General features: G+C 40.7%; 1 protein-coding gene across 1 annotated transcript in view; it reads right to left on the bottom strand.

Moving 5' to 3' along the window:
• SYNE1 (spectrin repeat containing nuclear envelope protein 1) overlaps positions 1-13,222 on the bottom strand; it is a 482,398-nt gene that overhangs the window by 409,066 nt on the left and 60,110 nt on the right. The window contains exon 2 of the mRNA XM_028494818.2: positions 7,524-7,585. Within this exon, the coding sequence (XP_028350619.1) occupies positions 7,524-7,585 (62 nt within the window). The remainder of the gene's footprint in view (positions 1-7,523; positions 7,586-13,222) is intronic.

Raw genomic sequence — 13,222 nt, 5'->3', positions numbered from 1 at the left:
CGCGCAGGCTCAGCGGCCATGGCTCACGGGCCCAGCCGCTCCGCGGCATGTGGGATCTTCCCGGACCAGGGCACGAACCCGTGTCCCCTGCATCGGCAGGTGGACTCTCAACCACTGCGCCACCAGGGAAGCCCTTTCCTATTTTTAATATAAATTTTTGTTTTAAGAAAAGTGTATTTTTTGAAAACAGATTTCTCTCTTATTTGCACCCTATGTCTTCATACTACTGTCAAAATATTTATAAAGAATTGTTACAATAGAATAAAATGTCATCAGTAAAAGAGTTTGTTTTATTTAATTAGCAGTAAATAGTTTTCTTATTTGCAACTAAGCAAAGCAGCCTACAAGAAAAATGAAAATTTCCCATTAAAAACCCTCCCCAAATTTATCTCCACAAAGCATCTTTTGAACATCTCCCAATGCACCCAACATTGAATGATCTTAGGACAGAGGATCAATTTTTTTTGCTTCTCAATTCAACATCCCAGCTCTGTAAACCTGCTGCAACTTATTATTAAAGCTATTTTTGGAAACAGTCAATTTCCAAAGAAGATTTTTGAGAAAACAGGTATAATTTTTTTCTTCCAGTTTTATTGAGATATAATTGACATATAAAGTTTTCTTTCTAAATAAGGTGTTTATTTTTTTAGTTTGCTTAAAATCTTTAAAGAAGGCATTGCAGTAGCAAGACATAATCACAGAATTTAGGATGAGATGGTTTATCACTCTAGTTTAAATCCACAAAAATTCCCATGACTTGTGCAAAAGCTCCCAGACAATTGAGATCCTGCAAAATACTTACAACTTGCATTCTAGAAGAAAGTCGAAACTCTTTTTTTCCTGCCAATTTAGCACTTTCTCCTTTCTTGTTCTCAGAGATAAAATAACTTGGCATGTTATATAGCATAAGTAATAGGTGAATTAAGACTAGTATCTGATCACCAGCATAAAAATATTTTTGACATGGGTCACTTCCTTGCCTTTATTGGTAGATGTCAACAGAAAATTGTAGGAAACACACACACACACACACACACACACACACACACAACCAAGGAATAAAATGCATTTTAATTATTTTGAATTATTTGGTTATTAGATATCTGAAGCCATTCCAAAGCACAGCACTATGTACAATAGGAACTGAAACACAAACAAACATTTGATATGAAAGAGGAGACAAGCTCATTACTTACATCATTCTTGGACCGAGGTTTGGAAGAAATTCTCATATGCTTCAAGCCAGAGCTCAGGATAAACCTGTGGCCGGTTATGGACTGAATGTTTGTGTGTCCCCCCGCCCAAATCCATATGTTGAAGCCTTAACCCCCAATGTGATGGTATTTGGAAGTGGGGCCTTTGGGAGGTAATTGGGTGTAAATGAGATCATAAATTCCTCACAACGAATTAGTGTCCTATAAGAAGAGGAAGAGAAACCAGAGTTCTTTCTCTCTCTGCCATGTAAGGACTGATATCAGTCGACACATTGGTCTTGAACTTTCCAGCCTCCAGAATTTCAAGAAATAAATGTTCCTTGTTTAAGCCACATAGTCTATGGTATTTTGTTACAGCAGCCCAAGCTGACTAATACTAGGTCTAAGTTGGTTGCATATTTACTGGGCAAAAAAAACAGACATAAACAATACACCAAACCAGACTCAATCTGACCCAACAAATTACAGAACACCAGGTCCTTTCAAAGCTGACAGCAATTACGGTTCCATTCTTGGAGCAGACTGTTGTTATAGGACAAACCTTTGGCTTTGGTTTTTTAATAAGCAAGAAAGAAGAGGAAAAGTTGGCTCAAGAATCTCCGAAGAGGGGCTTCCCTGGTGGCGCAGTGGTTAAGAATCTGCCTGTCAATGCAGGGGACACGGGTTCGAGCCCTGGTCCGGGAAGATCCCACATGCCGCGGAGCAACTAAGCCCGTGCGCCACAACTACCAGGCCTGTGCTCTAGAGCCCGCGAGTCACAAATACTGAAGCCCGCACGCCTGGAGCCCGTGCTCCACAACAAGAGAAGCCACCGCAATGAGAAGCCCACGCACCGCAACGAAGAGTAGCCCCCGCTCGCCGCAACTAGAGAAAGCCCAGGCCCAGCAACGAAGACCCAACACAGCCAAAAATAAATAAATTAATTTTTTTTTTAAAAAAAGAATCTCTGGAGGATAAGGAAAGACCTTGAAGCAGCTCAAGTTGCTTCTCTGTGGATTATTTTTCTAGTGAGAAAGATTTTGATTCTGAGTATGGCTTTGGACCTGCTCTATGACTGAAAACCAGGGGCCCGGGGAGATATTCATGTGTTGTTAAAAGGTAAAGGAGAGCTGAAGACCAAAAATCTAAGAAGCTGTTTTCACGAGAGACTTAGTGAGATTCTGGGCATCATATATGCTTCTGTGGAGCCCAGGTGACTAAGGTAGGGGCGTGTGTGTGTGTGTGCGCGCGCGCGTGGGTGTGTTGTGTGTGTGTGTGTGTGTGTGTGTGCGCGCGCGTGGGTGTGTTGTGTGTGTGTGTGTGTGCGCGCGCGTATGCGTGTGTGCGTGTCTTGCAGGTGCTTGTCGTCTGCGCCAGGGCTGCTAGAGTGATGGGCACACTCTAGCATCACACAGTGACTCTGGGAGCAAGCAGGAAAAGTGACACAGTGTCCTTGTCCAGAGGCCAGATGAAAGATAGGAACCTGACCTTGCTTCTGTGCCAGGTAAGGTATTATCATTCTCAGAAGTAAGTCAGCACACTGCAATGGGGAGGGAAGTGTGGGCTTCCATTTAAATTTGGACGTGTATGTAAATGTGACCTCAAGGAGACTGTGAAGCCTAGGATGTACAGGTTGCATATTTTTTATAGAGAAAGTGTTCAGATAGAAACAGAGATGGGAGTGGGGATAAAGATAGGGATGGAGTGATTGAGATGCAGATGGAAAGGGAGCTGGGTGGAGGTGTGATGGAGAAGGAGATGGGATGGGAGAGATAGAGATGATACAGGAATGGAAGCGGGGTGAGAGGGAGAATGAGAGAGAAATAGAGCTGGAATAGGAAACTCAAATAGGGATAAAGGCAAGCAAAGGGTGGGTACGAGAGAGAGAGGAGTAGGGAATCACGGGACCCGCTGCTGAGACCGTCGCAGACATAAACATCCACTCTGTAGCTATCCTAAAACTCTCAACCGTCAAAGCAAGGTAATGTGGTCAGATTTTATTTTCAAAATGTTGTTAACTACAGTCGCAGACATAAACATCCACTCTGCAGCTATCCTAAAACTCTCAACCGTCAAAGCAAGGTAATGTGGTCAGATTTTATTTTCGAAATGTTGTTAACTACAAGTGAGTCAGAAAAGGAAAATGTTTTCCAATGAAGTTGCAGGCTACATTTGGTAAGATACTACGATGTCAGTATAAATAAGTTCCGGATAACAAGCATAGGTATCACTGTTTCAGTTTTCAAGGCCCAAGAAAGAAAAAATAGCAAGCACAGAGGGGAAAACAAAAGAACAACAACAAAAAAATCTCTATCGCAGTAAGGTTACAATGGAGCAGTTGCAGAGGTAATAATTTTCTGGGTCTTTTGAAATGATACTATCGACGCAAAAATGTGTAAAGTAGGGAAACCAAGTGGACTTCAGATTCACGTCTGCATTAAAATCTCAGCAGCACCCATGGCCAGGTGTATGAAGAAGTATGCTATAAAATAACCTGAGTTAAGCACTTAGCACAGTGCCAGACATTAATCGTTATTTTTTCCTCATGTGATTGATGTTTTTACTACTCTAACAAAATAAGAAAAGATAAAGAATCTTTGCTGTTGCTGTTTCGTTAAGCCCCTCTGCGTGGTACTCAGCACTGTGCTTAGAGCTATTAGGATTTACAAAGAACTCCAAGAATTAGCACATGCCTTGAAGACTTTACAATGTTGTTGGGAAGGTGAGATATGAAACAGTATAAAATCATTTAAGACATACTGGCAGAGGGTGGGGATAAACTGGGTGATTGGGATTGACATATACACACTATTATATATAGAATATATAATTAATAAGCACAGGGAACTCTACTCAATACTCTAATACTCTGTTATGATCTATATGGGAAAAGAATCTTCAAAAAAGTGTATATATGTATATGTATAACTGATTCACTTTGCTGTACAGCAGAAACTAACAAAACATTGTAAATCAACTATATTCCAAAAAAAAAAAAAATGCAGTGGTAAATCCAAATGCAATGATTCAAAAGTAAAAAAAAAAAAAAAAAAATTTCTTTCTCTTTAAAAAAAAAAAAACAACTAGGGACTTCCCTGGTGGTCCAGTGGTTAAGAATCCACCTTCCAATGCAGGGGACGCGGGTTCAGTCCCTTGTCTGGAAACTAAGATCCCACATGCTGCGGGGCAACTAAAGCTCACACGCCACAACAAAGAGCCCACGTGCTGCAATGAAAGATCCCACATGCCGCAACAAAGATCCCGCGTGCCGCAACTAAGACCCGACGCAGCCAAATAAATAAAATACTTAAAAAAAAAAAAGAAACTAGCTATCTTCTACTAGCATAGGCAAATACTCATAGACCCACAGACCACACATACACAAAATACATGAAATCTCTAATCTCTAGCATATTTTTAAATTAAAATACTCTGAGCACATTAAAAAAAAAAGACATGCTGAACTTTTCCACCTGTGCTGCAGGTTCTGGAGAAGTGCTGAGATTCTGATTCTACCAAACCTGAGGCAGGAACAGCAGAGAAGGCAGGGGGATGGCGCTAGGGGAGGAGTGCAGGGGAAACTGCTAACATTCTGGAGCTTTTGCTCAGTGTTTCACATATGGCCAGAAATGACTTCATGAATGAGAGAGGTATGTGCTACACATTAAGGGTAGGACTTAGATATTTAGACGGGAAATAGCAGGAGTGAGGTCACAAAGCAGGACTAAAAAAAAAAGAACATAAAAGGGCACACACTGGTAGAGCCCCTTCCAATACCCAGTTATCACATAAATATGTAAAGTAACTTGAAACAATGATAAAATGGTGATAAAAAAAGATTCGAAAACAAATTCTTGGCATATAATCCTTCCACAAAGGCCCTTTGTATACTGTGTGCCATGGCACACATTCCAATTTTAGCTTCCTTTTAAGAATTCAGAACACAGATAAGTGTGTCCCAGGAATTCTGCTTTAAAATCTTCTGCAAAGATATTCAATCCTATTAAAAAATATAAAAATAGCTATAAACTATTTTCACCAGACTGGAAAATACTGTTAAAGAGGATTAATAGTAAAAGGAAATGGGCATTCTCATAAGCTCTCGGTATATATTAAAGTTATAAACATGTATACTTGTGGACTATCCACCCACTTCTAGAAATTTATCCTAAGAAAAGTAATCACACAAATGTACAGATATATATGCCCAAGGACTTTAACTGTGATATTTTATATAATATTAACCAACTGGAAACTAATTATATAACCATTGATAGACAACTGGCTAATTATGATTTATAATTTATAAAGAATTTTATTATATTTATAATGACAAAGTATTGTTCAGCCATTAAAATGATTATGTGGCTCTATCTAGTCACATGGGAAATGTGCAGATGTGCTGAGTGAATAGAGGCATACAGAATAAGTGAATAAGTGAATACGGAATAAGTGGTCTATAACCACTTATGTGAAATTGTGTATGCCAGCCTGTAGAAAAATGGTGATCAATATGGCAGTGATGGTTATATCAGGATTGTGGAATTTAAGGTGATTTTTATTTTCATTAAACTTTCTAAGAAGTTTATTATCATAATGATTTACAATTAGCATGTAACCTTTTCATGATATGAAAACACAATAACTCTATTTTCATTTTGGAAAAAAAAGAACTGTCCTCGGGCTTCCCTGGTGGCGCAGCGGTTGCGCGTCCGCCTGCCGGTGCAGGGAAACCGGGTTCGCGCCCCGGTCTGGGAGGATCACAGCAGAGGGAGGCCCGCATACCAGAAAAAAAAAAAAAAAAAAAAAAAAAGAACTGTCCTCAAATGATGACAATTCTGGAGTATAAGTAGTGGCTGGGGCCAGATGGCACCAGCCAAAGCTTGAGAAAATGAGCCCCAAGGGCATTCAGTGCCTTGTCACAGAGCAGATTCTGGGTGCAGCCACTGGGGCAGAAAATTCCAATTTTACCAAGTGGCTTTTGGGGAGATTATAGGAAAGATAATCCCATTATATCCTGTATCTAGACACATTATTCTTTTTTTTTTTTAAGCTTTTTTTTTTTTTTTTTTCTTTCTGGCTGCGTTGGGTCTTTGTTGCCGCGCGCGGGCTTTCTCTAGTTGCAGCGAGCAGGGGCTACTCTTCGTTGCAGCGCACAGGCTTCTCACTGTGGTGGCTTCTCTTGTTGCGGAGCACAGGCTCTAGGTGCACAGGCTTCAGTAGTGGCAGCACGCAGGCTCAGTAGTTGTGGTACACGGGCTCTAGAGCTCAGGCTCAGTAGTTGTGGTGCATGGGCTTAGTTGCTCCGCGGCATGTGGGATTTTCCCAGACCAGGGATCGAACCCGTGTCTCCTGCATTGGCAGGTGGATTCTCAACCACTGCGCCACGAAGGAAGCCCTAGACATTAATCTAGTCTTCTGTTTTTGCTGGATTTTGAGCTTCCCAAGGCCTAGGAAAGTGTCTTACTAGCTTTTTTCCTGTCTCCAAAGCCTATCATAGACACACAGTAAGCAGTCAATTTGTACAATGGGACTGAAATAAGTTGCCATGCTTTGTTTGCTTCTGAAGTATGAAAAGAGGCCTTGGAGGAGTCCCCAATCAAAAACTGCTCGTAGGATTATGCCTTGCACACTTTAGGCACTGCTCTCGGCAAAGATCCTCTAACTGAACAGGACAATTGTCCTGTCATCTGCGTTTATTTTTACAAATGCAATGTTTTTTGGTTCACATATTTTTTCATCAGCATTATAAGAGATTAATTTTTTTGTAATGTAACTACATGGAAATTTGTTTTATGTTAATATCTATGTTCAAAGTCATTACAATGTATGGATACCCAGTCATCTGATACAATCTAAGGTCAGTATGGATAATCTCAGACTGATTAGCCTTTGTAGTGTCCTGCCACGATGGTTACTCTTCTATAAGAGCACCTGAGAGGGGAGCCCAGACACGATCTCCTTAGATAAAATTCTTTGCTCAGGGCAGACTACTCATTGCTTTTTTCTGCTCCAAATACAAACAAACACAAACAAAACTGCAGCATGAATTCTCCTTCTGATATGACACACATCAGTACAGAAGAAACAACTAAATGAAATATTTCATCAAGATTCATGGAATTGACATGAAGTAACTGCTTTCGACTCTGGTTATCTGTTAATTTTCTTTGAAAAAATGTTAGCAGATGCCACAATGAAACTGATAGGTGCCAACATTACTGACTAGTTATAATGACAATAGCCACAGCAGCATTACTTTAAACTGTGCGTTTAATGATGTATTGGCTCAAACTAAGTAAACACAGAACTCTGTGTAGTTTCCTTTACCTTGGCCAGATGAGAGTTGATCCATTTTGTAAAAGTACGTTTTTGTACTATCTCTTGCTCATCTAGAAGAAAAAAATTTTCTGGTTAGATAACATGTCATGAAGTTGTATCATGAAAAAATTCATAGTTACACAGCTCTAGAAATGATTATTATATTATTTTATCTTATAATTCATTTTACCAATTATTGTCTTGAAGGAAGAGCCAGTAAAACTTCAAATATATTAGGCAAATCAATTATTTATTTAAAAATTATCAGCAAATGCTTTAAAATTTGCAATATGTTAGCCCTATGTTTATCTTCATTCATTTATTGCAAGTTCACTGAATAATTAAACCTCAATAAATCTGTTTTTTAAAAAGTTCACTTGAGACCAACTAAGTGCCAAGTTTTATGCTTGGTGCAAAGGGATGCAGAGAGATGAAGAGGACACAGTCTCTACCATGATATATCTAAAGGTAAATATCTAGAAGACAACATAGGCAGTATGCTCTTTGACATCGGTCTTAGTAATACACATCAAACTGAAAAGCTTTTGCACAGTAAAGGAAACTATCAGCAAAATGAAAAGGCTGCCTACTGAATGGGAGTAGATATTTGCAAAAGATGTACCTGATAAGAGGTTAATATCCAAAATATACAAAGAACTCATGTAACTCAACATCAAAAAAAATAACAACCCAATTGAAAAATGGGCAGAGGATCTGAATAGACATTTTTCCAAAGAAGACATGCACATGGCCAATAGGCACATGAAAAGATGCTCAGCATCACTAATCATCAGGGAAATGCAAATCAAACCACAATGAGATATCATCTCACACTTATTAGATGGCTACTATCAAAAAAACAACAAGTAACAAGCGCTGGCTGGAGAAAATAACAAGGATGTAGAGAAAAGGAAACCCTTATGCACTATTGGAGGGAATGTAAACTGGTGCAACAACTGTGGAAAACAATATAGAGATTCCTCAAAAAATTTAAAAATAGAACGACCATATGATCCAGCAACTCCACTCTGGGGTATTTAGAAAACAAAAACACTAATTAGAAAAGATATATGCATCCTTACGTTCACTGCAGCGTTATTTACAATAGCCAAGAAGATATGGAAGCAATCTAAGTGTCCATCAACAGATCAACGGATAAAGAACAAAGAACATGATGTGCTGTGTGTGTATGTATATATATATATATATATATATATATATATACACACACACACATATATGAAATGGAATATTACTCAGACATTAAAAAAACAAGTGAAAGCTTGCCATTTGCAACAACATGGATGGACCTAGAGGGTATTATGCTAAGTGAAATCAGTCAGAAAGAAAAAGACAAACACTGTATGATTTCACTTATATGTGAAATCCAAAAAAACAAAAAAAATGAACAAACATAAAAAAGAGAAACAGAGTCATATATACAGAGAACAGACAGGCAGTTGCTGGGAGAGTTTGAGGGGAGGAGAGAAGTAGGTGAGGGAGATTAAGAGGTACAAACTGCCAGTTACAAAATGAGTCACAGGTATAAAATGTACAGTTTGGGGGCTATAGTTAATAACTATGGAATATCTTTGTAGGGTGACAGATGGTAACTAGTCTTATGGTGATCATTTTGAAATGCATAGAGATAGTGGATCACTGTGTTGTGTAACAGGAACTAACATAGTGTTTAGGTCAATTACACTTCAAAAACAGACAAAGTCGCAGAAAAAGAGATCAGACTTATGGTTAGCAGAGGTGGGATGTGGGGAGGGGGAACTGGATGAAGCTGGTCAAAAGGTGTGAACATCCAGTTACAAGAGAAATAAGTATTAGGGATTTAATGTACAACATGATAAATACAATCAATGCTGCTGTATGTTATATATGAAAACAGTTAAGAGAGTAAATCCTAAGAGTTCTCATCACAAGGAAAACAATTTTTTTCTATTTCTTTAATCTTGTGTCTACAGAGATGAGGGATGTTCACTGAACTCTTTGTGATCGTCATTTCATGATGTAGGTAGGTCAAATCATTATGCTGTACACCTTAAACTTATACAGTGCTGCATGTCAATTATGCCTCAATAAAACTGGAAGAAAAAAAGTAGCAAAGTCAAAAAATTTTAATAAAGGTAAATATTTAGAGGTGGATAGAGACAAGAAAGGGCTCATGTATAGTGGAGGGTTATAGAGTAATGCAACAACATAGAGGCATTACAGGACTTTCACCAGATGAGTAGTGTGGTGAACACACTATAATAGGGTAACCTCCCCAAATTCCCACCTCCTGCAGTCCACACCTTTGTGTGGGCAACTGCAACCAGAACTTGTGAATTGCTCCTAATCAACAGAACACAGCAACGGTGATGTGATGCCACACCCATGAACATGTTACTTTATGTAAGAGTCCTTCTGAGCTGACTGGAGTGACAGATTCTCCTGCTGGCTTAAAGAAGCAAAGAGCCAAACTGTGAACAGTCCATGGAGAGGGCCCCAGAGCAGAGAACTGCAGGCTACCTCTGGAAGGTGGGGGGCAGCCTCCAGCCAAGAGCCAGGAAGAAGCTCCATGATACACAAGGAAATGAATTCTGCTAACAACCTGAATGAGTTCAAAAGTGGATTCTTCCCTCATCCAGCCTCCGGATGAGAATGCCGCCCAGCTGACACCTTGACTGTGGACTTGTGAGACCCTGAGCAGAGGCCACAGGTAGCTGCATGGACTCCTGACCCACAAATGTGTGGAGATAATAAACGAACGTTGTTTTAAAATGCTAAGTTTGGTCATCTGTTATGCAATAAGGTAAAACTAATATACACAGAAAAAAACGTTGGCTTCAGGAAGGCTTTATTTTTTTAATATGTATCTTTATTGGAGTATAATTGCTTTACCTTGTTGTGTTAGTTTCTGCTGAATAACAAAGTGAATCAGTTATACATATACATATATCCCCATATCCCCTCCCTCTAGAGCCTCCCTCCCACCCTCCCTATCCCACCCCTCTAGGTGGTCACAAAGCACCGAGCTGATCTCCCTGTGCTATGCGGCTGCTTCCCACTAGCTATCTATTTTACACTTGGTAGTGTATATATGTCCATGCCACTCTCTCACTTCATCCCAGCTTCCCCTTTGTGTTAGCATATGGTATTTGTTTTTCTCTTTCTGACTTACTTCACTCTGTATGACACACTCTAGGTCCATCCACCTCATTACAAATATCTCAGTTTCGTTCCTTTTTATGGCTGAGTAATATGCCATTGTATATATGTGCCACATCTTCTTTATCCATTCATCTGTTGATGGACATTTAGGATGTTTCCATGACCTGGCTATTGTAAATAGTGCTGCAATGAACATTGTGGTATATGCACCTTTTTGAATTATGGTTTTCTCAGGGTATATGCCCAGGAGTGGTATTGCTGGGTGGTATGGTAACTCTATTTTTAGTTTTTTAAGGAACCTCCACACTGTTCTCCATAGTGGCTGTATCAGTCTACATTCCCACCAACAGTGCAGGAGGGTTCCCTTTTCTCCACACCCTCTCCAGCTTTTATTGTTTGTAGATTTTTTGATGACGGCCATGCTGACCGGTGTGAGGTGACAGCTCATCGTGGTTTGATTTGCATGGCTACAATGGGCTGTGGTGTGTGATGCAGGTGGTGGGCCAGCTCCTGGGCCCCTGCACCTCCAAGTTCACCACCGCCTTCGCGGGCCGCCCCGTGTCCACCCTCATCTCCAAGGCGGGGTGGGAGCTGGGGGAGAGCCCGGACCAGATTTTCCATGCCATCCTCAGCTAGACGCAGCAGGCAGAGATGCTCAGCGTCATGCAGTCCCTGATCATGGTGTTCACCCACCAGGTGCACACTCAGCTGGAGCCCCTCCTACAGTTTCTGTGCAGCCTCCTGGGGCCCAGAGGCAAGCCCGCCCTGGAGTTCACGATGGCCGAGTGGACCAGCCAGCAGCACCTGTTCTACGGGCAGTACGAGGGCAAAGTCAGCTCTGCGGCACTGTGTAAGCTGCTCCAGCATGGCATCAACGCGGATGACGAGTGGCTACAGGACATCTGCGTGAAGGGCGAGGAGATCTACGGCCTGGACGAGGGCACCCGCACCCGCTCCAAGTCGGCCAAGAACCCTGAGCGCTGGACCAACATTCCTCTGCTGGTCAAGATCCTGAAGCTGATCATCAATGAGCTGTTCAACGTCATGGAGGCCAATGCCACTCGCCAGGCCGCCCCTGCAGAGTGGAGCCAAGATGACTCCAGTGACACGTGGGAGGACCAGGAGGAGGACGATGACGAGGAGGAGGACGGCTTAACTCTTGTCTGATATTCTCGCCACATGTAAATACGAAGAGGATTACTACAAGGACGATGAGGAAGACAACCCTGACTCCCTGAAGGACACTCTCTAACAGATGGGTCTGCAGGCGCACCTCACACACTTCCTCTGCCAGTTCGCTCACAGCCCTGCTACATGGTGTTCTCAGGCCACCTCAACAATAATGACAGGCAGGTTCTGCAGACCATTGGCATTTAAAAAGGGCCTCCTCCTGCCTGCCACACACCATTTTGCAACAAAGTTAGCAGAAGGAAAGAAATCATAAAGATCAGATCAGAAATAAATGAAAAAGAATGAAGGAAACAACAGCAAAGATCAATAAAAGCAAAAGCTGGTTCTTTGAGAAGATAAACAAAATTGATAAACCATTAGCCAGACGCATCAGGAAAAAAAGGGAGTAGACTCAAATCAACAGAATTAGAAATGAAAAAGGAGAAGTAACAACTGACACCGCAGAAACACAAAGGATCATGAGAGACTACTACAAGCAACTATATGCCAATAAAATGGACAACGTGGAAAAAATGGACAAATTCTTAGAAAAGTATAACCTTCCAAGACTGAACCAGGAAGAAACAGAAAATATGAACAGACCAATCACAAGCCCTGAAATTGAGACTGTGATTAAAAACCTTCCAACAAACAAAAGCCCAGGACCAGATGGCTTCACAGGCGAATTCTATCAAACATTTAGAGAAGAGCTAACACCTATCCCTTCTCAAACTCTTCCAAAATATAGAAGAGGGAGGAACACTCCCCAGCTCATTCTACGAGCCCACCATCACCCTGATAGCAAAACCAGACAAAGACGTCACACAGAAAGAAAACTACAGACCAATATCACTGATGGACATAGATGCAAAAATCCTCAACAAAATACTAGCAAACAGAATACAACAGCACATTAAAAGGATCATACACCATGATCAAGTGGAGTTTATTCCAGGAATGCAAGGATTCTTCAATATACGCAAATCAATCAACGTGATACACCATATTAACAAACTGAAGGAGAAAAACCATATGATCATCTCAATAGATGCAGAGAAAGCTTTCGACAAAATTCAACACCAATTTATGATAAAAACCCTGAAAGAAATTAAAGATGAAACAAATAGATGGGGAGATATACCATGTTCTTGGATTGGAAGAAAGCAGGCATAGAGGGAACTTTCCTCAAATGAATAAAGGCCATATATGACAAGCCCACAGCCAACTTCATCCTCAATGGTGAAAAACTGAAACCATTTCCACTAAGATCAGGAACAAGACAAGGTTGCCCAATCTCACCACTATTATTCAACATAGTTTTGGAAGTTTTAGCCACAGCAATCAGAGAAGAAAAAGAAATAAAAAGAATCCAAATC

This window comes from Physeter macrocephalus, chromosome 10, assembly GCF_002837175.3.
Source record: "Physeter macrocephalus isolate SW-GA chromosome 10, ASM283717v5, whole genome shotgun sequence".
Lineage (NCBI taxonomy): Eukaryota > Metazoa > Chordata > Mammalia > Artiodactyla > Physeteridae > Physeter > Physeter macrocephalus.
Note: the sequence above shows the minus strand (reverse complement) of the source record. Positions and strands in the feature narration are given on the sequence as shown.